The sequence below is a fragment of the Bubalus kerabau genome, chromosome 13 (assembly GCF_029407905.1).
Source record: "Bubalus kerabau isolate K-KA32 ecotype Philippines breed swamp buffalo chromosome 13, PCC_UOA_SB_1v2, whole genome shotgun sequence".
NCBI classification, from domain to species: Eukaryota; Metazoa; Chordata; class Mammalia; order Artiodactyla; family Bovidae; genus Bubalus; species Bubalus kerabau.
This window is the reverse complement of record NC_073636.1, coordinates 18,063,722-18,090,432: the sequence shown is the minus strand read 5'-3', so window position 1 is coordinate 18,090,432 and position 26,711 is coordinate 18,063,722. Positions and strand designations below refer to the sequence as shown.

At 37.5% G+C, this 26,711-nt stretch overlaps 1 protein-coding gene across 6 annotated transcripts in view; it reads left to right on the top strand.

The window, feature by feature from the left end:
• ACBD5 (acyl-CoA binding domain containing 5) overlaps positions 1-24,009 on the top strand; it is a 31,493-nt gene extending 7,484 nt beyond the window's left edge. For 5 of the 6 annotated variants that reach the window (XM_055543623.1, XM_055543625.1, XM_055543624.1 and 2 more), the window contains 10 exons: positions 1,685-1,799; positions 1,897-1,929; positions 6,297-6,431; positions 7,342-7,545; positions 8,589-8,695; positions 9,632-9,899; positions 11,676-11,875; positions 13,189-13,233; positions 14,139-14,248; positions 22,053-24,009. In XM_055543623.1, the coding sequence (XP_055399598.1) occupies positions 1,685-1,799; positions 1,897-1,929; positions 6,297-6,431; positions 7,342-7,545; positions 8,589-8,695; positions 9,632-9,899; positions 11,676-11,875; positions 13,189-13,233; positions 14,139-14,248; positions 22,053-22,065 (1,230 nt within the window). In that variant the 3' untranslated portion in view covers positions 22,066-24,009. The remainder of the gene's footprint in view (positions 1-1,684; positions 1,800-1,896; positions 1,930-6,296; positions 6,432-7,341; positions 7,546-8,588; positions 8,696-9,631; positions 9,900-11,675; positions 11,876-13,188; positions 13,234-14,138; positions 14,249-22,052) is intronic. The other variant, XM_055543621.1, reaches the window with a different exon arrangement.
• The last annotated feature ends 2,702 nt before the right edge of the window (positions 24,010-26,711 follow it).

Here is a 26,711-nt window from a genome sequence, read left to right as displayed (position 1 = left end):
TTGCAGAAAGTATATGAATAGGAACCTTTTAAAATATTGATTTCCCTTTCTCAGGAGTCTGGGACTTACATGGACTGTCTTTAAAACATTTTTTTCTGCTTTGAAACTTTTAATGAGAAATAGGTAATAAAACTGCCCAACAGTGTTCTCATACAAGTGTTGACTCATTAATTGAGATGTTCCTATCAGTAGATTTCTTACTAACAAGAGTTTTTCTGTGAATGCAAAAATTCTTCAGAAGGAGAATAAGATAAGGATACTTTTAGTTTGTCTGGTAACTAGTAAGGAGGGCATTCTTTATTAATTAGCTCTTCCAGAAGCAATTTGATGAAATCATTTTTAATTGTCATTTTAAAGATGATCTTAATGCCTTTTTATAAAGGAACATTTGTATGTTGTGATAGATCAGAAGTTGTGAAATCTAGATCTGTCTGAGAATGTAAAATAACCTTTGAACATAAAGAAAATCTGTAAAAAGGAATAGTTTTTGCCAGTGCTTCGACAGTATTAATCTCTTAGTAGTAGTCTTTATTTGGTAGATTCAGACTGATTTGCTTTGGTCTAATCTCTTCTACACTGCTCAGAGTTGTGGATTTTGTTACATTTTCAGTTTTATTTGGTGGACTTTGAATCTGTAACAGAGGTCAGAGCTTAGTTCTTTTGGTTGTTAACTGTATCAGTAGAACAACAAAGAAGCCTTTCAAAAGCAGAGAGAAAGATAATCTACAGCTTTGGTTTGATACCATTCTTTTCTTTTTTTCCTTAAAATATTATTATGATCTTTCCTCATTCCCTCCATTTTAATTCTTTAGTGGTAATTTTAATTATGTTTTGTAGATTGATACAGAAAAGAGAGAGAGATATATATGTACATATATATATCCTGTTAGTTAAAAGTGGAAAGAAAACCAATAGTGGTATCATATTAAACATACTGTGCAGCAACTAGCTTTCTGCCTGTAAAAAAAAATTATAGGTATTTTCCCAATCAGCACACACAGAACTAATCTTAGACTTTTCAATATCTGTAAAATATTCCATATATAGGTAGGAGGTGGGAGGGAGATTTAAGAGAAAGGGGACATATGTATATCTATGGCTGATTCATGTTGATGTATGGCAGAAACCAACAGAATATTGTAAAGAAATTATCCTCCAGTTAAAAATAAATTTAAAAAATTCCACATATAGAAATAATTTGTCAGTCACCAGCTTATGACTGTTTATTTGAATGCTTTTTCATTTAATTTACCTTGCCTTTTAACTCTGACGATTCTAAATTGGCCCATAGTTATGAAGGTGTCTGAAAGTGGTTACCATTTCCTGCCTTCCTTAAGTACCTTTTTAAATACCGAACACAAGAATTTTACTTTAGTCCCACAGTTTTTTATTTTATTTTACATTAGTGCCTTTAGTGTTTAATGCACAATATATAGGTTATCATGTAAAATTTTACACGAAGTTTATGTAAAGTAGTTTTCAAAATGAGAACGCTTTTAAATCTTAGCCTGAAATTTTTTTAGGGTAGTATATACATTAATATGTAATTAACATAGATACTTTGAGGAGTCTGTAAATTTCTTCTCAAAGTTTATCAGTAAGGAAATTATAAATATATTATTTGGTCCTAGTGTGGATCACATTAGTAGTTGGTTTTCACAAGATTTGTTTCATTTCATTACAGATTCTCGAAACTATGCCGATGACTGAAAAAGTTGAAGAATTGCTACATGTCATTGGTCCATTTTATGAAATTGTAGAAGACAAAAAAAGTGGCAGAAGTTCTGATTTAACCTCAGGTTGGGCTGTTTTACCTAGTTTTTCATTCAGCAATTGATATATTATGTGTGTATTAATATTTATATGTCTAATTTTTTTTTCACTTTCACATGCCAGTCCGACTGGAGAAAATCTCTAAATGCTTAGAAGGTAGGAATAAATGAAATCCATGTGAAACTTTTTTTTTTTCCATGTGAAACTTTTGTTCAAAATTTACATGTCAGAAGAATTCTGCACAAATTTATATAACTTAACAAGCTTTTCACTCAAGAGTTTTTTTCCTAAGCAAATACATTGCACCAAGTTCCAAAATATTATAAACCCTAATTTTTAACCCTGAGTTATTAAAATATGACAGATGGTTCATTTGTATACAGAATTGTAACAGAATTCATGGTTTTGATTTTATGATTCATATTTTATATTTTCTGTTTGTTTTATGAATTGTATTAGCAGTGCTATGGCTGAAATGACTTGCTAGCTAATTTTAAGTGATTATGTTTATTGTATGATTTAACTTTAGTGTAGCTAGAGTTTTAGAGCGTTTAAAACAAGACGTCAGTGAATTCACCTCACTTGTCATTTTTTTTTTTAGAATTCTGTTTTCATGTTCTCAGTAAAGATTTGAAAGGCTTATCTTTTATGTACTAGCAGGAGCTGAATATTCTGCAGATTTGCTGGTATTAACTGTCAACATTTGCTCTTCAAATTGTTTTAGAAAGCAGAGTGAAATGAGCCAGTAAGAGTCATTTTAAATGACAATCATATATGTTTTAAATAAAAATCAGCTTGGCCATCCTTACTTTCTTTTTCCCTGGCATCCCATTCCATCTTTTACTAATTGATGGAAATGATAATCTTTCTGTCCTGTCGTGAGGCCTGCAGATTGTGTCTACCATCATAACTGACGGTAATTTTTACTGTGTATGACTCAGTACCACACCCTCCGTATCTGATTTGTTTACTCGAGGGGTCAAGCATTAACAAATTACCTTCTTTGTATTTCATACTTACTCAAGTCAGAGAAGACTATCAATGTTTTCTTCCTCTGAAGTGTGTTGGTAGGATGCAGAAGGGAATAATTCTGGACCTGCTTTGGCTGTGTCCAGCCTACAGCCAGAGGCAAATGTTGAAAAAAATAATGAAGTTTCAGATAATGACATCTCAGATCCATAATCCCTTAGCTATAATTAAAAATTTCAAAAGGCTTGATAAAGCTTTTTTGGTAACCCATTTGGCAGAAAAACGTGTCCTAATATGTATAGGAGGAGCAAACCTTGATCTGAAATGACATGAGGCTATTTTAAGTTTTTATTCTAATTTTGCCTATTACTATGTTTTTGGCTCAGACGGTAAAGTGTCTGCCTACAATGCCTACCATGTGGGAGACCCGGGTTCAATCCCTGGGTCGGGAAGATCTCTTGGAGAAGGAAATGGCAACCCACTCCAGTATTCTTGCCTGGAAAATGCCATGGATGGTGGAGCCTGGTAGGCTACAGTCCATGGGGTTGCAAAGAGTCGGACACGACTGAGTGACTTCACTTTCATGTTTTGCTGTAAAAATATTATTTTTTGTGAGAGCTGCCTTAGACTCTATTGAAGGTATTGTATAATATACATTATATACAGTATATGACCATTGCAAAGTTAGAAAACTCTGCATTTCAAATCATATCTAGATCCAAGGATTGTGAGGGATGTGGACCTACACCATAATTTATTTAACCTGTGCCACTCTAAAGGAATTTAGATCGTTTCCTCTTCTGATCTTCAAAGCTTGCTGCTGAAAGTAACCATGTACAAATGTCATTTTACATAGGTGGAACTATATAAGTAATAAATTATATTAGAAATATAATTGCTAAGTCACAAATTATGAGTGTTTGATGGGTGTCCACTTTTGTAAGATATTGCCAAATTGCAAGACAGTCTGTAATCTTTGAATTTTTTATGTGTCTTTTTTTTTAAAGAATCTTATTAAAAGTAGGCCAAGTAGAACAGATTATCTATGTCACATGGGCTTTTTCAGAACATACGTAGTAAGTTTTGAAATCAGGAAAGAGCTTTCCAACTTTGTTCTTTTTTCAAAATTATTTTGCCCGTTCTTGATTCCTTGCATTTCCCTATGCATTTCAGAATTAGCTTGTCAATTTTTAGAAAAATGCCTAGCTGAGATTTTTGTTAGGGATTATAATGAATTATAGATCATTTAGGGGAGTATGGTCAGCTCAACAATATTACCTTCCAATCCATTTCTTTAGATCTTCTTTAATTTCTTTCAACAGTGGACTATCATTTGCAGTGTATAGTTCTTACACTATCTTTTGTCAAATGTGTGGCTAGTTATTTTATTCTTTTTGCAGCTATTGTAAATTGACGCTTTTAATTTCATTTTTGGATTGTTTATTGGTAGTTTGTAGAAATACATTGATTTTTGTGTATTGATCTTGTATCTTACAACCTTACTGAACCATTTATTATGTCTAATAGATTTTTTGGGAGATTACTTAGCATTTTCTGTGTATGAGAGTATGTCATTTGCAAACAGAGGCCATTTTACTTCTTCCTTTCCAATCTGGATGCCTTTTGTTTGTTTTTCTTGCCTGATAGCCCCAGGTAGAACTTATAGTACATCTTTGTCTTGTTCCTTGTTTTAGGAACAAGGCATTCAGTCTTTAAACATAGAGTATGATTCTAGTTGTAAGTTTTCATAAATGCCCTTGATCAGATTGAGAAATTTCTCTTATATTCTCAATTTCTTCAGTATTATATTGTTGAGTGTTGGGTTTTGTCAAGTGCCTTTTCTGCATCCATTGTGATAATCATGTGGGTTTTGTCCTTTAGTCGGCTACTACGGGAGCAGGCAATGGCACCCCACTCCAGTACTCTTGCCTCGCAAATCCCATGGACGGAGGAGCCTGGTGGGCTGCAGTCCATGGGGTCGCTAGGAGTCGGACACGACTGAGTGACTTCACTTTCACTTTTCACTTTCATGCACTGGAGAAGGAAATGGCAACCCACTCCAGTGTTCTTGCCTGGAGAATCCCAGGGACGGGGGAGCCTGGTGGGCTGCCGTCTCTGGGGTCACACAGAGTTGGACACAACTGGAGCGACTTAGCAGCAGCAGCAGCATGGTGTACTATGTTGATTTTTGGATGTTGAGTAGCTCTTATTGATAATTCTTCATGCTTTCTGCAGCTCTCATCACAGGTGATACGGGGCTGCTTTTGTTGCTGTCGGGTGTTTCTCTAACAAACATCCATTTGATGAGAGGGATTAGGCGGTTCCCTGTTGCTTTCTTTGTTGAAGGTGCCTGTGAGTGGTGGGTGTTTCTGTATTTTACTTATTGTCAGTTTTTATTTATTTATTTTTTCTGGTTGTCAGGGGCAGAGTAAGGGAGATTCAAAAGATGTGTTATCATCATGATTCTCTGAGAGGGAACAGAGCTCAGTGTTGACTATAGAGTTGAAGTTTTACTTGTTACTGCTACTGATTAGAGAGATTTAAATAAGGCTATAAGCCTGACTGTTAAAGATGAATGGAGATTTGATAGGTTATTTGAGATGCATGGAAGCATCCAGAAGGGACCTGTATAATTGAAAATAAAGCCCAGATGTTTGTGGAGGAAGACCACTGTTTTTGGCCAAGAGCCACTTAGGATGTCTTCAATATCTCAGAGTTATGGAAATATAATCCCCAGTGTCTCAGAATGTGGTCCAGTAACCATCAGCATTGGCATCACATAGGAGCTTTATGGAAATCTAGAATCTTAGATTACCCCAGATTTACCAATTCTGAACCTGCATTTTAACTAGATCTCAGGTGATTGCTATCCATGATAATGTTTGAGAACCTTTGATGTATTTACTCTCAAGGTATGACTTTGGGTAATAGGACAATTTGTCCCTTTTAGGTGATTGATCACATTAACTAATGCTTTTTCTTTTTTTAAACTCATGCTTAAAAAAAAAAAGATTAACTTTCCATTTACTGTGTAAAGACATAGTAATGTAATTTGTGCACCTGAAGCCCTAAAGGTAATAAAAGGATAAAAAAACTTTTTAATGCAGTCCAACCATAATATTCATGAGTGCTTTTAGGGCCAAAGGTGTTTATGTTTTCAGCGTTCTAATGTATGTAATAACTGTCTCTTCGTTTACTGTGTATAAAGATCATTCATCTCTTACCTTTACATTTTGATCAGTGTTAAAATAATTTATCCTCTGCCTTGTTTAGAAAGAATTTAAGATAGTGTTATCATTTTGTTGTGAACAGATAACTGGAGGAATTAATATAATGTACATATATTGTACATATATATGTACAATGTATATGTAATATAATGTACATATATATAGTTTAAGAAAATAATACTGTTAATTATATATTAACATTCTAACTTTTTACTTCAAGATTATTTTATTAGTTATTTGTGAATTACACAAGGTATTATTTGTAAATTACAACATGATTATGTGTTAACAGCATAAAGTTGAAATGGTCATTTTGTATTTTAGATCTTGGTAATGTTCTAGCTTCTACTCCAAATGCCAAAACTGTTAATGGTAAAGCTGAAAGCAGTGATAGTGGAGCTGAATCTGAGGAAGAAGCAGCCCAAGAAGACCTGAAAAGACCAGAACCACGTGATAGCGGTAATCTTTGGGCGATGGGCTGATCACTTTGCATTAACTAAGATGAAAGGCTGTGGAGAGGTGTGGACTAACTTGGCATTGTCTGTGATCAGGGCACGTGGAGGGCCTGGACTCTTGACCTCTAACCAGGTTTGTTGTGGACCAAGAGGCTTCACAAAAAGTTCACAACAAGTTCAGGGACAGCCAGCCTTAAGCATAGGTGGGCTGATGTTAATTGAAGGCTAAGGATAGGTCACTCTTATAAATGTAGTGCCTGAAATGCTGCATTAGAAATGTATTCCATTTATAAATATGCATATTGTTACCAAGGAGAGGAGACAAGTTAAACCCTCAATATCTTGTCAAGAATAGCATGGGTTCCAGAGAATGGGATACAGGCAGAGATTCTGATGAACAGGGAATATTGGAATCCTGGGGTGTTGCACTAGGGGGGCCTTGTGAGGAAGAGTACCAGTGATTCTTCAGGATATTGTTTTAGAAAGGGGGGGCAGAAAGACACTAAAACAAACCATACAGCTTAGTTTTGCCTTCACTTTCCAATAAAGTCTGACAAATAATACCTTCTTTGAAGGCTCTTTTTATTGCCTATGTAGACCTCTTAGTTTGACCGGATCTCAAAGCAATTTGCCTATGCCTGAGAGAGTGAAAGAACCTTGAGAGAGTAACTCTTGAAAGGGATTTGAGAAGATTGACATGCAACTTAAGTAGTTTTGAAACCAACACAGTTTGGGTGAGCTCTCAGCATGTAATTAACCCATTTTCAAGGAGCACCCTATCTCCCTGATCCAAGTAGGAAGCCCTTCAAAAGGATTATCTTAGGCCAGAGGAATGACTACCCAATATTAGAACATAGTGTATAGAAGTTTTCCTACAGTTAACTTTTATGAATCTCTCCCTTTTTACATGACAGATAAGAAAATTATGAAGAAATCTGCAGACCATAAGAATTTGGAAATCATTGTCACTAATGGCTATGATAAAGACAGCTTTGTGCAGGGCGTACAGAATAGCATTCATACCAGTCCTTCCCTGAATGGCCGAGGCACTGAGGAGGTAAAATCTGCAGATGAAAACTTGGAGCAAACTGGAAAAACTGTTGTCTTCGTTCACCAAGGTACTGTCCCCATCAAAATTTGTTTCTCTGGCTTCTTGCCTATGAATAAAATACTCTTTTAGTAATTTTAAGATATTTAGGAGCAGCTGAGAATTTTAAAAAACCTCATATGAATAACATCTTAGGGTTTATTACTGTTATAAGGGTTATCTCTTTGAAAGACTGAATTAGGGCTGGGGCTTATATTTTTCTTGAGACATTTTTTATTGTGTTTTTATATGGCATTTTAAACTAAAATCTTGGAAATTTTTGCTTTTATTACTGATGTTTCTTTTAACTCATACTCTAATTATATGACACTTTTGTTCTCAAGTCGGCAAGGTAAGTCACAGTCTTTTCATAAATTAGGGCTCTAGGGATGAGCATATAGTATGTATACAGTCGGAGAAGGCAATGGCACCCCACTCCAGTACTCTTGCCTGGAAAACCCCATGGACGGAGGAGCCTGGTAGGCTGCAGTCCATGGGGTCGCTAAGTCGGACACTACTGAGCAACTTCACTTTCACTTTTCACTTTCATGCATTGGAGAAGGAAACGGCAACCCACTCCAGTGTTCTTGCCTGGAGAATCCCAGGGACGGGGGAGCCTGGTGGGCTGCAGTCCATGGGGTCGCACAGAGTTGGACACGACTGAAGCGACGCAGCAGCAGCAGCAGCAGCATGTATACAGTGAATTATTGACATTGCTGCAGTTCACTCAAGAAACCAAGAAATACCATTTCTTAATATAACAACCAAACATGCATGGTTGCATCGCAGATTTAGGGCCCTAGCAGGTAGTCAGTTTTTTTCTTACGTGTTATAAGGTTTTTATAAGCTTGATCTGGACAGTGTCTTTGTAAAATTCCATGATAAAATACTTTGTAATCTTTTTACATAAAATTAGATTGAATTTAAATTTTTGGTAAGTTAAAATAAATCAACTTGCATATTTCTGTCCCAATATGAAAATAATATAGAGCCAATAAGTTTTGAAAATGAAAGAAATGCATTTTTCTTCAATTAGAGAATAACTATTCTACCTGGACATTTGTTTATATTTAGATGTAAACAATGATCATGTTGAAGATATTTCAGGAATTCAGCATTTGACAAGTGATTCAGACAGTGAAGTTTACTGTGATTCCATGGAGCAATTTGGGCAAGAAGAGGTAAAAATAACATTTTTTTAATTGGCAAGTTTTCAAAGTGATATATTCAAATTCCATGCATAACTTCTGCTAATAACAGATGTGTATGCTTTTCACCACTTTGAAAACATACCTGTAAAATGTTTAAACATTTGTATTTTGTTTTTTTGTGAGTTTAAAAATATATAAAATTTTTGACTATTCAAAATATTTAAATATTATAATTTATAATGTATTTACATTTATAAATATTCTCAGAGAGGTGGGATGGGAGGCAGAAGGTGAATTCCTTATGCTAGTCCTTATGTCTGAGACATTAACAGTCAAGAAGATTGAATAACTTAAACAAATAAATCTGTTCTTCACGTTGACGTATTAGACTAAAATTTTGAGTGGAAATACTTTTTAAAATGTCAGTTAATTGAGATTTGGTATTGAAAGCGAACTTTGGAAAAACCATTAAAATACCTGAATTTTATTTTTCCTTTTTGACAACTTTTCCTGGTAACAGCTAAGGTGGTTTTGACAGTTGTATTTATGCTTGTTGTTTATATATCCCACCCCCCAGTCTTTCCTCACCCGTATTCTAACACAGTTCCTTCTAAATTTATTTTCAATTTATTTAATTTTTAATTTCATTAATTCATTATTTTTAACTTTATTGAGGTATAATTGATTTACAATGTTGTCACAGTGCTTTTTGAACAGGTATTTAAATGTTTCTTGGATGAATGACTCATGAGAACAGTTCATTGCCAAGTATCTCAGTTCTCTGCTCATAGATGAATCATCTCCATCCCATTTCTTCCCTGCAGATGGGAGGCAGAAAATGAGTTGACATTTTTTAGAAAAATAATATTTTCTATGATAACATTAAAAAAAACCCCACTTTATAAAGCCAGTAATTCTTCAGTTGTCATAAGAACTTGGTGATGTATAACTGTTTTCCATTTGTAGTCTTTAGACGGCTTTATATCAAACAATGGACCATTTTCCTATTACTTGGGTGGTAATCCCAGTCAACCGTTGGAAAGTTCTGGTTTTCCTGAAGCTGTTCAAGTACTTCCTGGGAACGGCAGCCCTGCGGACATGCAGGTCGCAGCAGTTGAAGGCAAAGGTGAAGTAAAGCGTGGGGGAGAGGACGGCGGGAGTAACAGTGGAGCCCCGCACCGCGAGAAACGGGCTGGAGAAAGTGAGGAGTTCTCTAACATTAGGAGAGGGAGAGGTAGGTGGTCCTTGTTTTTTGTTCTCACTGCCTTTATAAAGGAATTAATGAAATGGGGAGGTTCTCGATAGGAGAGGCACCAGGACTGTCCCTTGGCAAAGGGAGTGTTGAGAGTTATCCTCAGAACATCTGACCATTTTCCTTTATGTCTGGTTGTCTCCTTTGACTCTACAGGGCATAACACTGTATTCTTTGAAGATATGGGGGAAAACATATCTATTTCCACATCTTTTATACACTTCTTTAAGGTAGCCAAATGTGTGTCCTGTCTCCTCTTTTTTTATTTTTGTCTTTTGGCCATGCCATGCAGCATAAAGGATCTTATTTCCCAATCAGGAACTGAACCCCCTGCCCCCTGCAGTGGAAGCATGGAGTCTTATCCCTTGGACTGCCAGGGAATTCCCTTATAATGTTGAAAACGTACACATTATACAAGCAAACATGTAAAACTTGTGATATCCCATTTCTGCAAGGGTGAGGTAACACGGTAGTACCTTTTACACACTGTAATATAAAACTGTTTCGGACTTCCCTGGCAGTTCAGTGATTAGGACTCTGCATTCCCAGTGTAAGGAGGCATGGGTTTGATTCCTGATTGGGAAACTAGGATTCCCAACGCAGCTCAGCCAAAAAAAAAACCAAACAAAAGTTTCAGTCTTTCTGAAAAATAACTTGGCAACATTTATTAAAAACCACAACAGAGTTGTTATCCTTTCATCCAAAAATTCTTCTTTGAATTTGTCTGACCTAAAGGAATCAACAGAAATTTGGACAAGAATTTATTTATATACAAAAATATTCATTGCAATGTTATTTGTAATCGCAAAAATTTGGAGTCATCCTAACTATCCAAAAGTGGAGAACAATTGAGTAAATTACTTCTTCGTCTTACAAATGAATTCACGTAGCCATTTCAGTGTTATTGGGACTGGAATAAAATTTTATTATTTAAAATAAAATTTGTTATGAACACACATATTCATAATATCTTTTAACAAGTAGTACACAAAATTACGTATAAGGGGTAGTACCAATTCTGTAAATATATGTGTAGGGAAAAAATGGATGGATAGATAACCATGTGTTAATAGTAGTGAGATTTCCATATGTCTGTAAGTATGATGGCATTTATAAGAAAAATCAGTTAAAAACCTTTGGGAGGCTTACAATGACCAGATAAGAAAACATGGCTATTTGATGTAGCTCTCAGTACTCTAAAAGAAACAGTTTTCATATTTTTCAATCTTGTTACTATATTAGTAAATAATTCTTAAGAATGTACCCAAATATGTATATTATTTATATATTATATACATTGAGTTGTGTACTAATTTATTAGGTATATTATAAAACCTTAGCAAAAAAACAGTAAGTGTAAATGGAAGTTTCCACCTATGTCAACTTCTTTGATTTTAGTAGTTTATTTTGTGTACTTTATTATTGCTTCCACTCCACTTTGGAAATTTAGATCTCAAAGAAACAGGAAAAATGAAAAAAACAAAACCAAACCCAAACGCCACCGTTTCTACTTGTATAAATATGACTGTTGTTGTGGTTCAGGTGCTAAGTCGTGTCCCTCTTTTGCAACCCCTTGGACTGTAGCCCGCCAGGCCCCTCTGTCCATGGAATTTCCCAGGCAAGAATACGGGAGTGGGTTGCTATTTCCTGCTCCAGGGGATCCTCTCGACCCAGGGATCAAATCTGTGTGTCTTGCATTGGCAGGTGGATTCTTTACCACTGAGCCAGAAAGTAATTTATTTTGGTCTCTTAAAATAGGGCACAGGATGCAGCATTTGAGCGAAGGAAGCAAGGGTCGGCAAGTGGGAAGTGGAGGTGATGGGGAACGCTGGGGTTCGGACAGAGGCTCAAGGGGCAGCCTGAACGAGCAGATCGCGCTTGTGCTCATGCGCCTGCAGGAGGACATGCAGAACGTCCTCCAGAGACTCCACAAACTGGAGATGCTGGCGGCATCACAGGTGGGCTTCTGCATTTGTCTTGTCTTATCTGCTGTTGATCCTGTCAAACAGTGTGCAACTGGAATCTGCGTTAATCTGATTTAAATGGACCACACAAATGATACCCAAACCTTATTTTAGCAGCTAAGTAAGAATCTATTTTTAGGGAACAGGGCTCAGATGATGTTTTATCAAGAGGTGTATTCAAACACACTGAGAAAAATACTCAAACACACTGATTTGAATGGTTTTGCTAAGAGATTCTGGAAGCATAAAATGGTACACAGTAACAGTTTACAAAATGGTTTTTCAATGTTGAATGTGTGATTTTTTTGGTACTGTGTGTTTAATATCTCTTTCCTGTTACTATTAAACACCATGATTGTAGGAACTATTTTATTTACTGCTGCTTAAGCATGCAGCCTCATTCCAAGTAGGGGGCACAGTAATTATTTGCTGTTAGATTAAAAAAGAAATCTGATTTACACACATCAGTGGAGATTAATGATTTTTAAAAGGATCTACTTTTAAAAATACTATTTCAGAAAAGACTGTGCCAAAAGCCAAATACCACTTAAAGTAATAGGAAATTTTCAATCTATAAAATTAGGAGTACCATGTTGGAAGTAGGAAGAAGAAGAACAGGAGAACAAGAATTGTTGAATAGTACAGTTTTAGGCACTAACAGAGACTGTAGCTAATGTCCTAGAGTCCATCATTGAAGTGTCATCGTTTTATAGTAAGCATGGTCCTCTATTTTGACCCCTTTTTAAAATGCTCTAGGGTTAATATACTAACTTCCCCATACTTTAATGTAAATTATTTTTAAGATGAAAACTTCTAAGCAGAGAGAAAGGAAAAATTATAATTTGACCTCCACTGTGGTTTGCTATAGCTGATCATGAATTTCCAAAACAAATATTTGGATATTGTTCACTTGATCTTTACATTTTTGCATTCTTAATGATCAGGGCTGCAGTTCTCCTCGAATGTTTGTAAGTTGGTAGTTTATGTGGAATTTAAGGAATTAAGAAATGTTGAGTAGGTAATTTAAAAAGAATGTAAAAGAAGTAATGGCTCATTAATTTAAGGTTTTATTTTGATAATTTTATATTTGAACTACTATAAAACATAAAATGCCAAAGATAACTATTTGGCTGGCAACTTTAGGGACTTTTAATTTGGTCACTCTGAGTTTCAGGATAATCATAATTAGCAGAAAAATTGAGAATAAACTAATATTTCAGGCTTCTTTTAAAAGACAGGAAATAGGAAAAGAGTACTGTATTTTTTCTTTCTGTCAAAGCTAAATCACTGTTTGTTTGTATTTATAGGCAAAATCATCAGCATTACAGACCAGTAATCAGCCCACTTCACCGGTAAGAAATTCTTTTCTTAAAGCTAAGCGCCAGGGTTTCAAACAGGTTACAATAAATATAGATTATATGATACTCTTAAAGTTTTCAAAATAATATTTACCATTTTGAACTTTGAGGTTTAAAATATATTTGTTTTAAAACAGAAAGAGAATCATAGACTTGGAGAACAAACTTCTGGTCGCTGCGGGGGAAGGGTGGGGGGAAGGGAGAGTTTGAGATGGACATGTACACACTGCTATATTTAAAATGGGTAACCAACAAGGACCTACTGTATAGCACAGGGAACTCTGCTCAATGTTATGTAGCAGTCTGGATGGGAGGGGAGTTTGGGGGAGAATGGATGCATGTATATGTATGGCTGAATCTGTTTGCTCTTTACCTGAAACTATCACAACATTGTTGATTGGCTACACTACTATACAAAGTAGAAGATTTAAAAAATTATATATCTATGTTTGTCTTGTCGGTCTGAAGGACTTCTGAAAGTCTACGTGAATTATGCTCTAAAATTATCTCCCACCCTCTGCTGCTAAGTCGCTTCAGTCGTGTCCGACTCTGTGCAACCCCATAGACGGCAGCCCACCAGGCTCCCCTGTCCCTGGGATTCTCCAGGCAAGAACACTGGAGTGGGTTGCCGTTTCCTTCTCCAATGCATGAAAGTGGAAAGTGAAAGTGAAGTCACTCAGTCGTGTTTGACTCTTAGCGACCCCATGGACTGCAGCCCACCAGGCTCCTCTGCCCGTGGGATTTTCCAGGCAAGAGTACTGGAGTGGGGTGCCATTGCCTTCTCCCTCCCTCTAGGAGGAATGAAATCTTTTATTGTATATTTTAAAAATTATGAACTAGATGTGTTTTTAAGTTTATACATGTAACAGATTGGTGACCAGCTTATTTTATTTTCTCAGAGACCATCTTGGTGGCCCTTCGAGATGTCTCCTGGTGCATTAACCTTCGCTATCATATGGCCTTTTATTGCCCAGTGGTTGGTGCATTTATATTACCAAAGAAGGAGAAGGTAATATGATAGTTTTATAATTGTAAAGTGAAAAAAGTGAAAGTATTAGTCACTCAGTCATGTTCAACTCTTTGCGTCCCCATTGACTGTAGCCCACCAGACTCCTGTCTATGGAACTCTCCAGGCAAGAATACTGGAGTGGGTTGCCATTTCCTCCTCCAGGGGATCTCTGTGCCGCAGGGATCGAGCCTGGGTCTCCTGCATTGCAGGTGGATTCTTCACTGTCTGAGCCACCAGGGAAGCCTGTTTATATTACCAGTTTACATACGGGTATATAACTCTAAGCAGTATGTATTCTAAGGGGTATGCAAACTCTTCTACAGCAGGCAGAGCTTTCAGCAGTAGTCAGGGAAATAGGTCCGTCTTACAGATGGATCGTCATACTGAACATCCTGTACTGATCTGAGACTGCGACTACCTTGGTAACGATATCTGGTGGGTTGCTAGACACTTGTTAGATTAAAATTTTTTCACTTGAGAGCATCTAAAGAATTTGCACACTTTGGATTCATGCAACAAGAAAATGATTGATTACAGGCATAAGTTTTATGGAGAAATAATGTTCTTAACATCTGATGTTTATTTTGGGCCCTTTGCTAATATTAAAGGACAACAGATGAAAAATGCCTGCATTCATTTTCTGTACCTTAGAAATATAGACACTGGCACTTTAGAAAATGTTCACCCTGGTGGTTGACTGTCTCCAGAAGTAGGGCTTATTCTAATTTGAGAACCAGAATTCCAGATTGGATGCCAGGAAGTAATTCAGATAAGACGGAAAATAATAGAATCATTGGCGAGTACTCTGAGGTTGTCTAGATGAGGAGTAATGTGAGGCCAAAACTATTGGGTTCAAGAAAATCTTTAGAGCAATTTTTTGAGACACTACATAAACTGAATTATTTTCCCTGGATGGGCAGAGGGACAAACGTTGGTCGTTCTTGGCCTCATTGATTATGTTTTTGTTGTTTTGTCACCATTTCCCATTAGGTCAGAACCGATGGGGAAAAGAGAGGGGGTGTTTGGTGGTAGGATTTTAAGTGTTCTCTTATGTATGTGCAGTAGAAACACATTTTTAAAAAAACCTACAAATTTAAATAATTGTATGTCTGTTGTATCTCTACCAAAGAACTGATGTTTCTAATTACTGCACATGATAACAAAAGCAAAAACCAAATATTTACCCTTCTCTTACATCACAGGGGTAAATGGCTTACTACTCTTAAGTGCTCTAGTGAGAGTACTTCATAGTAGAGAAACTGAAAATGCACGTGACCTCAGTTTAGTCTTCTTTGTTCTCTGCTTATGTTATGACAGTTTGATTTATGTTTATAAATGAACTCAGTAAGTTTTCTGATACATTAGTGTTCTTGGAATATAGTTGCTGACTTATAGAAACTTAGGTGGGATTTCAGAAGCCTAAGCTGCTTTCTCAGTGTCATTTACCCCTTTCTAAGCCATCTGTATATGTGTTATTTCAGCTGTTAAGATATACACCGTAATTTAAATCCTTTCTTTTCCCACACAATTTATGTTTCTACTGTGATGGTTGGGTTCTATCTAGTGTTTTAAATCCTAACATCCCTGATAACAGGAGGAAAAAAGAGCCAAACTGTTTTTCAGTAGGTGGTTATGCTGAATTTAAGCAGCTGGGAACAGTGGTGCTAATGGAAAGTGTGTATATATTTTGCAATGCATTCAAGAATTCTTTTTCATGTTTTCCTTTGTTGAACGTTGGGGACTGGAGAATAGAGAAACTGGGCACAGGACAAAAAAACATAAAGCTTATTACTTTAGTATTATTTCACACTTAAGGTTGAAGCAGCTTGTCACTTTATTAAAAACTGAAAAAACAAACTGTACTTTGCTTAGTCTCTGAAAATTACAGTTTTTCTAAAATGATTATTATTTTTTAATGTTCCTCACTAGTGAAAGTATATAACAGTCCTCCTAAGTATGCCTTCTATCTGTTGACAGATGTCTCTGAATGGGAAAACTTTGCTCTGTTTTTAATTTTGTTTTATTATTATTGAATCTGTATCCAGTTTTCAATGTATCCTGGGTGTTTAGTCCTTCCAAGTTGTAAATTATTTAGTGCTGTGCAATTGCATTTTGATGAGACGGTGTTTTTATGTATTGTTTGGTTACACATGTAACAAACCAACCGGGGTTGGAGGTGGAGCCATGTTTGAATCAGAAATAAAGTTTTGGCTTTGAGGGGCTTTTAGTTCAGTTCAGTTCAGTCGCTCAGTCGTGTCTGACTCTTTGCGACCCCATGAACTGCAGCATGCCAGGCCTCCCTGTCCATCACCAACTCCCGGAGTCCATCTAAACCCATATCTGTTGAGTTGGTGATGCCATCCAACCATCTCATCCTCTGTCGTCCCCTTCTCCTGCCCTCAATCTTTCCCAGCATCGGGGTCTTTTCAAGTGAGTCTGCTCTTCACATCAGGTGGCCAAATTATTGGAGTTTCAGCTTCAACATCAGTCCTACCAATGAACACCCAGGACTGATCTCCTTTAGGATGGACCGGTTGGATTTCCTTGCAGTCCAAGGGACTGTCAAGAGTCTTCTCCAACACCACAGTTCAAAAGTATCAATTCTTCAGTGCTCAGCTTTCTTTATAGTCCAACTCTCACATCCATACATGACCACTGGAAAAACCATAGCCTTGACTAGACAGACCTTTGTTGACAGAATAATGTCTCTGCTTTTTAATATGCTGTCTGAGGGGCTTTAGGCATGTTTTAATCTGGCAGTTTTCATTCCAATCCTAAAAAAAGGCAATGCCAAAGAGTGTTCAAACTACTGCACAATTGCACTCATCTCACACACTAATAAAGTAATGCTCAAAATTCTCCAAGCCAAGCTTCAACAGTACATGAACCGTGAATTTCCAGATGTTCAAGTAAGATTTAGAAAAGACAGAGGAACCAGAGATCAAATTGCCAGCATCCATTGGATCACTGAAAAAACAAGAGAGATCCAGAAAAACATCTACTTCTGCTTTATTGACTATGCCAAAGCCTTTGATTGCGTGGATCACAACAAACTGTGGATAATTCTTAAAGAGATGGGGATACCAGACCACCTGACCTGCCTCCTGAGAAATCTGTATACAGGTCAAGAAGCAACAATTAGAACTGGACATGGAAAACAGACTGGTTCCAAATCGGGAAAGGAGTATGTCAAGGCTGTATATTGTCACCCTGCTTATTTAACTTACATGCAGAGTACATCATGAAAAATGCTGGGCTGGATGAAGCACAAGCAGGAATCAATATTGCCAGGAGAAATGTCAGTAACCTCAGATATGCAGATGATACCACCTTTATGGCAGAAAGCAAAGAAGAACTAAAGAGCCTCTTGATGAAAGTGAAAGACAGTGAAAAAGTTGGCTTCAAACTCAACATTCAGAAAACGAAGATTATGGCATCCGGTCCCATCACTTCATGGCAAATAGATTGGGAAACAGTGGAAACAGTGGCAGACTTTATTTTGGGGGGCTCCAAAATCACTGCAGATGGTGACTAGAGCCATGAAATTAAGACACTTGATCCTTAGAAGAAAAGTTAGACCAACCTAGCATATTCAAAAGCAGAGACATTACTTTGCCATCAAAGGTCCATCTAGTCAAAGCTATGGTTTTTCCAGTAGTCATGTATGGATTTGAGAGTTGGACTATAAAGAAAGCTGAGTGCTGAAGAATTGATACTTTTCAACTGTGGTGCTGAGAGTCCCTTGGACTGCAAGGAGATCCAAGCAGTCCGTCCTAAAGGAAATCAGTCCTGAATACTTATTGGAAGGACTGATGCTGAAGCTGAAACTCCCAATACTTTGGCTACCTGATGTGAAGAACTGACTCATTTGAAAAGACCCTGATGCTGGGAAAGATTGAAGGCAAGAGGAGAAGGGGACGACAGAGGATGAGATGGCTAGATGGCATCACCGACTCAATGGACATGAGTTTGAGTAAACTCCGGGAGTTGTTGATGGACAGGGAAGCCTGGCGTGCTGCAGTCCATGGGGTCGCAAAGAGTCGGACATGACTAAGCAACTGAACTGAACTGAACTGAATCTGGCAGTGTTTATCAGGTTTTTAGTCTCATAGGAAAGAAGATTAGAGAACATTGTGCATGGTTTGGAGGAGACAGGTCCGTGTTAGCGATGAAGACAAAGATCTAAAAATCCTCTTAGGATGGGAAAAGTGTGGCCAGGAGAGGGCCCATTCTGTATGTCATGCTCTGGCACAGTGTCTGGCACGTATCTGGCTTTCAGTAAATATGTGCTGAATACATGGCTAAATGCCCACTCTTGGTAGAGCAGCTGAAGTACCATGTCACATGGATAGGCTTTGATTTTATTTAACGTATATATATATGCATCTGGATGCAAGCATACACTGAGATAATCCTATACACATGTAAAGTAACTGCTTATCTATTTGTGTTAAGCTTTTAAAAAAAATTTTTTTTACATGGAAAGTAATACTTAAGGTCCACTGCTTGACTTTTTCCCCCCCAGTATAGAAGAATGTACATTTTTTATAGTTGATTTAGTGTTAATTCTGCTATATAGCAAAGTTATTCAATTATACATATACATATATATTTTATATTATTTTTCATTATGTTTTATTATAGAATATTGAAAATAGTTCTCTGTGCTATACAGTAGGACCTTGTGTTTATCCATTCTATATATAATAGCTTACATTAGAAAATGATAAAAGTAAATGAGATCCTATATCAATCTGTAGGGTATCTGAAAAACATTCTTTCTGCATGCTATGAAGAGTAACATCTGTAGCCCTGTTCAAAATTAGGCCCCGAACAGCCAGCCTCCTAAGATGGTACTTCCTGTGGTACCATATTCCCTCAGATACCTAACCGGGTCACTCTGCTATTAGAGTTGTCCATGACTTAAGTCTTAAGTACTGATAGCAGACCTTTCTTTTTTGACCAAACCACATGGCTTGTGGGATCTTAGTTCCCTGACCAGGGATCAAACCCAGGCCACGTCAGTGAAAGTGCTGAGCCCTAACCACGGGATCGCCAGGGAAATCACTGAAAACAGACGTTTTAAGTCCACAAGACTAGTCTTAAATGTTACAAGCAGACCTTGTCTCCTTTTTTTTTGCACTTTGCACATATTCTAGTTTGTGAACTCTGAAGTTTTGTGACACCCCTGTTGTAAGCCTATCAGCACCATTTTCCCTGTATCTGTTCACTTCATGTCTCTTGGTCTTATTTGGTAATTCTTGAAATATCTCAGGCTTTTTCATTATTTTTTTAATCAGTTATGGTGATCTGTGATTAGTGATGTTTGATGTTATTCCTATGACTTGTCGAAGGTTCAGATGATGGTTAGCATTTTTTAGCAATAAAACATTTTTGGTAGAAAAGGTTTGTCTATGGCAAACCTAGACAGCATATTAAAAAGCAAAGATGACTTTGCCAACAAAGGTCCAATAGTCAGAGCTATGGTTTCTCCAGTAGTCATGTATGGATTTAAGAGTTGTACCATAAAAAAGGCTGAGTGCCAAAGAATTGATGCTTTTGAATTGTGGTGCTGGAGAAGACTCTTTGAGAGTTCCTGGACAGCAAAGAGATCAAATCAGTCAATCCTAGAGGAAATCAACCCTGAATATTCACTGGAAGGACTGATGCTGAAGCTCCAATACTTTGGCCACCTGATGTGAAGAACTGACTCATTGGAATAGACCCTGATGCCGGTAAAGACTGAGGGCAGGAGGAGAAGGGGACGACAGAGGATGAGATGGTTGGATAGCATCACTGACTCAATGGACATGAGTTTGAGGAAACTCCAGGAGATAGTGAAGGACAGGGAGGCCTGGTGTGCTGCAGACCGTATGATTGCACAGTCAGACATGACTTACTGACTTCACAATTTTTAATTGAAGGAATGTACAGGTATTTTTAAACATAATGCTATTGCAGACTTAATAGACTACAGTAGAGTGTAAACTATGCACTGGGAAACCTGAAAATTTGCATGTCTCACTTTATTGTAATATTAGCTTAATTGTGATAGCCTGTACTTTGAAGCAAGCGTGTTTTTAATTAATTAAAAATAAATAAATGTTTTTAAAAAGTCACGCCTAGGTTTCTGGGGCACAGAAACATCTCAGCATTCCTGACAGAGCAGAGTTCAGTGGGCTGGGGGAAGGCAGGATGCTATTCCTGCTTTCTTTTCTGTTATTTTCTGTAACTTCTCTTACCCCCTATACCCTCCATTATGCAAGTTAATTTTTTATAAAAGGAGAGAAAGCTCATAAGTGCCTGAAAAAAATCCCCAAATTCTGAAGACAGTAATAGTGACTTATGTCTATTACCCTATTACAGTCGAAGATCGGGGGTTTCATAGATCAAGTCATGTGCTTTTCGGTAAATCTTTAGAAGACCTTGTATGGCAATCTGCATCACGTGAGTTCAGGCACCTCCCTGTCAGCATTTCTGCTAACACCTCACTCAGGCAGTCTTTACAACCACCCATGATTCTGTTCCTCCAGGGTTTTTTTTCCTTCATGCCATGAGTAATCTTCTCTTGTTATGTGAAAATCCATCTGCTTATTTAAAATGTCACACCCAGATGTACATAAGATTTCTGCAGAGGGTAAAGAATGTCCAGTTATGTACAAGGTCATCCCTGCCAAGGCATTGCCTAAGATTATTTCTACAGAGGTGGTGGTGTAGTCACCAAGTCATGTCTGGCTCTTGCAACCCCATGGACTATAGCCTGCCAGGCTTCTCTGTCCGTTGGAATCTCCAGCCTAGACTGCTGAAGTGGGTAGTTATTTCCTTCTCCAGGGGATCTTCCCGACCCTAGGATTGAACCTGGGTCCCCTGAATTGTAGGCAGATTCTTTGCCATGTGAATGAGGGAAGCCCTTCTACAGAGGAGAGGAATCAATGTGTAATGAGTTTCAGGCATTTTGGCCTCTGCAATGCTGAGGACTGTTTAGAAGTTTTACAGCTGTGGGTCCTTTCCCAGAATTCAGATCACATGTGATTGTTGTCGTGTGCTCACAAGTTTATCCTTCCCTGGTAACTGACCCTGCTATTAGTAAAACTGTCACATTATACATATCTGAGTTGTTGGTTCACATGTCCTTTCCACCCCATCCCATCAATTAAACAGAGCTTTTTGAGGGCTGAGAGCCTGCCTTATGGATGGGTGATCCTCAGTCACCGGCACAGTGCCTAGAAAGTATCAGATACATAATATGTGTTGATTAAATGAACAGTTCAGGTTGTGCATCTAGCAAACTTTTGTTGTTTTAGTAAGTTTTTTGTTTCAGAACTTTTCCATTTTGATAAAATTATGAAATAATTTGCAAAAGTCTGAACTGTGGAATAGCCAACTAGATGAGATTCTAGAAGCCATAAGAGGAGTGTACATTTATTTATTAAATTTATTTATTTTTAATTGAAGTATAATTGCTTTCCAATACTGTGTTGGTTTCTGCCAAATATCAACGTGAATCAGCCAAAGGTATACCTATGTCTTCTCCCTCTTGAACCTCTCTCCCAGGAAAGGTGCATTTAAATTGTTTGTTGGAAACTGTAACTTGGTAATGTCATCACTTGCAGCTGGATCTTTCCTGTTGAGCTCTAAGTGACATGAAGTAACTGCATAAGAATCATTTGTAATTTCATGGTCTTATTTTGAATTTGAGTATTATTATTATGTTGCCATTCAGCAAATTGTTTGGTATGGATGTGTCTCATATTCAGGTTGCATTTATACTCATAAGACCTTGTTTATTTTCCTCTTTTCAAAGAAAACTGAACTAAAGAAAATGACATTTTGTTGAAGAAATCTGCTGGCCCTGGATAACCTCGGGATGATACCAATTGTGGAGCTTACACGAAAATCCTAGTTTGTGATGATTACATTTTTGTTGTCCAGTAGTTTGGTTTGTGTACATATATATATATATATTTTGCACTACACAAATGATAAACATTTTAAGGTCTAATATTGCTGATACTTGAATAATCAATCTCAACTAGGTGATAAGTAGCATAGATTTCCCCTAGCCTTGACTTCGAAGGACATTAAATTATTAATTACTGTTTGGTAACATGTTTACCTGATTATCTCCCATAGAGAATGATAAGCTGCTTTTCCCAGGTATAGTTGTGATGATGAGAACAGATTTATAACTGGGTATTTTTAACTTTCTAAATTAAATAGGAGAAAGTATGCAAACCAGGAGTGAATTTCAACTAATAAATCAACCGTCTTTTTAAGTCACTGAACCGCCATGCAGTTTACTAGAAAAAGACTGGAAGAATCTTCTCCACATCCACTCTGTGGGCTGCTCAAGATCCCACTTGGGCATGCACAGCTCTGACTTCAGTGTTCAGGCATCATGACAAAGCAGAGCCCTGTGTACTAGGCTTCGTTTTTACAAATGATTCACAGAATAGACCTTACCGGCTAATGGAAATGATGAAGAGTGGGCTTAAAGTAGGTTTGTCAGTGTGTTCTGAGTCTGCAGATCATTAATAAGATTTGTATTCAGTTATATACATGGATTCCTTTGTAATCATTTTCCTTTAACTGAGAATATCTTGTTTCTGCTTCATAGGGTGCTTTGAAATATAAAATGAAAACTTATTTATACTGTTTTTACAAAGGTCAAAAGGAAATACATGAAAAATCACTTTTCTGCAACTGGTATAAACCACACAGACCGGACTCTTAACCTCTTAGTGCCTCAGTTTTTCTTCGGGGTATAATATTGGAGACGTACCTATTTCTCAAGGGGTGTTGGAGGGATTTGCAAGCTAGCAGGCCATAAGCTTCTATTTGAATAAGACACACCCAACTAATGTAAATTTAAGTGTCTCTCCCCAACCCCCCACCTATAGATTAAGAAGACGACTGTAATTTAGATTCTTGAAGGCTTTCTTTGGAATTGTCCTTCCTGTATACCTTTTGAAACTCCCTGCTCATGTAGATGTACCTTACTTATACTTCCAAGATTTCTCTGATTCAAAGGCTTAGGTATCAAATGATTTTTAAATATTCTTGGTATGTGTGATGTTGGCTTTAGCATCATGTGTTCAGAGTGTTTTTGATAAGAGAGAAAGTAATCTGTCCCTAGTAGAGGGTGGTTCTTTGTTTACCTGAAGAAAAAGAATATGATTTGCTTTTCTGAAGACTGTTTTTTCCCTTGATTTTTTCTTACATGTAACTTGGTGTTTTTTTTTAAATTTTTTAATCCCATCTTGATTAAAATGTGTCTGTCTAAATGGATCTACTGAGTATTTGCTTTTAAAAAGCTGTCCTCTATTTATTTAGGGGAAAAAAATGAAGCCAGTAACTGAATTATATGTAACAATAAAATTTAAACCTGTGGATCTGGAATTATTCTAAAAAATTAGCCCTCTATCTGGTATCAGAAAATGGTGGCTTTCCTCTTAGTATATAAGGAAATAAGATGCAGAGTAAGAATGTAAGCAGTTGTGATTCGTGACAAGCAGTTGGAGGTAACTAGCTCCTAGGGATAACCAATTGTATCCTATTCCAAAGTCTTATTTTATAGTTTGAAAAGCACTTTGCACACTGTTCTTGTATATACAAGTAAAGATGTAATTACAGGACGTAGTGTTACTGCTTTGTTTAACAAGAATCTCATTTAAGATTGACAGCTATGGTATTTTTTTAATGATAATACTTTTCTGTTTCTTTACTGTAAAACTAAGTTAAAAATAAAAGGTTAATGAGAATTGTTATGGTTTTTATTTCTTGTTACTGTTAGAAGTCCGTTGATTATATACTAAGGCTTAAATAAGAATAAATAGTAGGGATTCAGAGAAAGTAATTGTTCTTCTTTCAAAATAAAGCCATGCTATTACACATCATTAAAAAAAAGAAAGAAACGGGGTGATGTTTAACTCATTTAGTTGAAAGTGTTGTTGATCATGTGAAAATCTTTTCAATTTTTATTCCAACTCAGTCGCTTCCCACAGCCTCTCAGTGCAGCCTTCATCAGCCATCTTAAATGCATACAGTTGGTCTTAGGTAGAAAATGGTGTTTTTAATACAAACATATAACTTGTAACCTCTCTGCTGCTGCTGCTAAGTCGCTTCAGTCGTGTCCGACTCTGTGCAACCCCATAGACGGCAGCCCACCAGGCTCCCCTGTCCCTGGGATTCTCCAGGCAAGAACATTGGAGTGGGTTGCCATTTCTTTCTCCAGTGCATGAAAGTGAAGGCGCTGAGTTGTGTCCGACTCTTAGCGACCCCATGGACTGCAGCCTACCAGGCTCCTCTGTCCATGGGACTTTCAGGCAAGGGGACTGGAGCAGGGTGCCATCGCCTTCTCCGTCACTTCTCCAGGTAGTGATAAAAGTGATGACAGCTGTTTGTAGTCCTTAAGATATCAGTGTTCTGTTGCCTGTGATAGGAACCTAACTGCAGCAGCTTGAGTTGTTTTCCTCATCTACAAGGAGTCCAGAGTTAGGAAGTCCAGGGCTAGTGACGTGCTCCTGCAGTGCCCTCAGGGACACAGGTTCCGTCTGTTGTTCTGTCCTGTCATCATTAGGGTGTGGGTCTTCTCTTTGTGTTTGCCAAATAATCTCCGTCCAATGTCTACAGTACCGGCAGGCAAAGATCCTTATCTAATAAAGAAACAGTAACTTTCCTGGAAGTCTCACAGGACATCCCTTCACCATCTTCTTGGCTAGAACTGGGTCTCATATCTTTGTCTGTAAGAATATTATTTAAAGAATAAAACTGTTCTAGTTTATAGAGATACTAATTTTATAAGTTTTGCCCATACACAGGAAAGGCCACGTCTTTTGGCCTTTAATACTGTCCTAAATTCTCTTCATTTTCTTTTCTACTTCTTAGTCCTTGTTTTCTCTCCTTGTTTTCACCCTGATCTTGTCTTTCTCTCCATTAATCCTCCTTTCCAGTGGAACCACGTTTTTCAAGCTGAAAAATGATAAGTGTTCTTTTCCTTTTTCAAAAGAAACAAACAACTTTTAAATTTATACATAATACAGGTGAGGTGTAGCCACTGGTGTTTTCTCTGCCCAGCACCAATTCCCCCCGCTGATAAAACATCCCTCTCCTCTTCCTCCCTGCAATTCTGCCCCAGCCCAAGCCACAGTAATGGGCATGTCCCTCAGATCTGGCCCGCGCCTATCTCCTTCTCCTCTTGACCACAGTGACAATCCCAGGGAGGGGCATATGACCATCAGTGGAGCAATAAGAGTTACTCTCCGGATCTATTTCACAGAGCTTGGACAGAAAGGCTTTTCCAGAATCTTACATAGTTTGAGTCATAACAGTGTGTAGCCCTTTCAGATTGGCTTGTTTCACTTTGCAATCTACATTTCCTCCATGTAATATCATAGCTTCATAGCTCATTTTTGTTTTTATGGCTGTGTTTCAATAACATTTTATTTACGAAACAAGTAGGGGGCCCTATTTGTCCCATGGGCTGTAGTTTGCTGCCTTCTGATTTAGGTAATTCATCTCTTTTTAGCACTGATTAATATTCCATTGTCTGGATGTACCAGTTTCTTTATTCATGTACTAAAGGACATCTTGGTTGCTTCCAAATTTTAATAGTCATGAATAAAGCTGCTGTCAACATCTCTGAGTAGGTTTTTGTGTGCTCTTAAGTTTTCAACTCAGGTAAATACTAATAGAGCATTGCTGGATTGCATGGTAAAGTCACCCTTAATTTTGTAAGAAACCGTCAAACTGTCTTCCAAATGGAGTAGGAAACGGCAACCCACTCCAGTATTCTTGCCTGGAAAATTCCATGAACAGAGGAGCCTGGCGGGCTACAGTCCGTGGGGTCGCAAGATGACCGAGTGACTTTCACTTCACTGCCTTCCAAAGTGGCTGTACTATTTTGCCTTTCCACCGGTAGTGAGTGGGAGTTCCTGTTGTTCCACATCTTTGCCAGCACTGGGAGTTGGTGTTTTGGATTTTAGCCATTCTGATAGGCCTGTAGTGGTTGTCTCATTGTTGCATTCTCTTTCTCTTTAAATTACAGCCTCTAAGGTTATAACTGAGAGATCCTGAGGATGTCTATCTTGCCACTAGGAGGAGCCTTAAATAACCAACTTCTAAATAAGCCTTATTTAAATAAGGCTTAAATAAGCTAACATCTAGACCTAGGAACTTAAACAAGAGTCAGAAAATGGTGAGCTCAAGTCCATTAATCCAGTTAACTCTGAAAACCCTATCCCTATGTTTACACATAGGGTTTACACAGTTTTGTTTACATGGGTTAATAAATTTGCCTTCTTACTTAAGACAGTTTAAGTTATGTTTCTGATACTTGGACCAGAGTCCTGACTAGCCTAGATGACTTGCAATTGTCAGAACTGAGCACAGGCCCTGAAGCCAGACTGTCGGGGTTCAAATTCTGTGCAGTCATGGAAAGTCCCTTACCTTGTGTTTCAGCTTC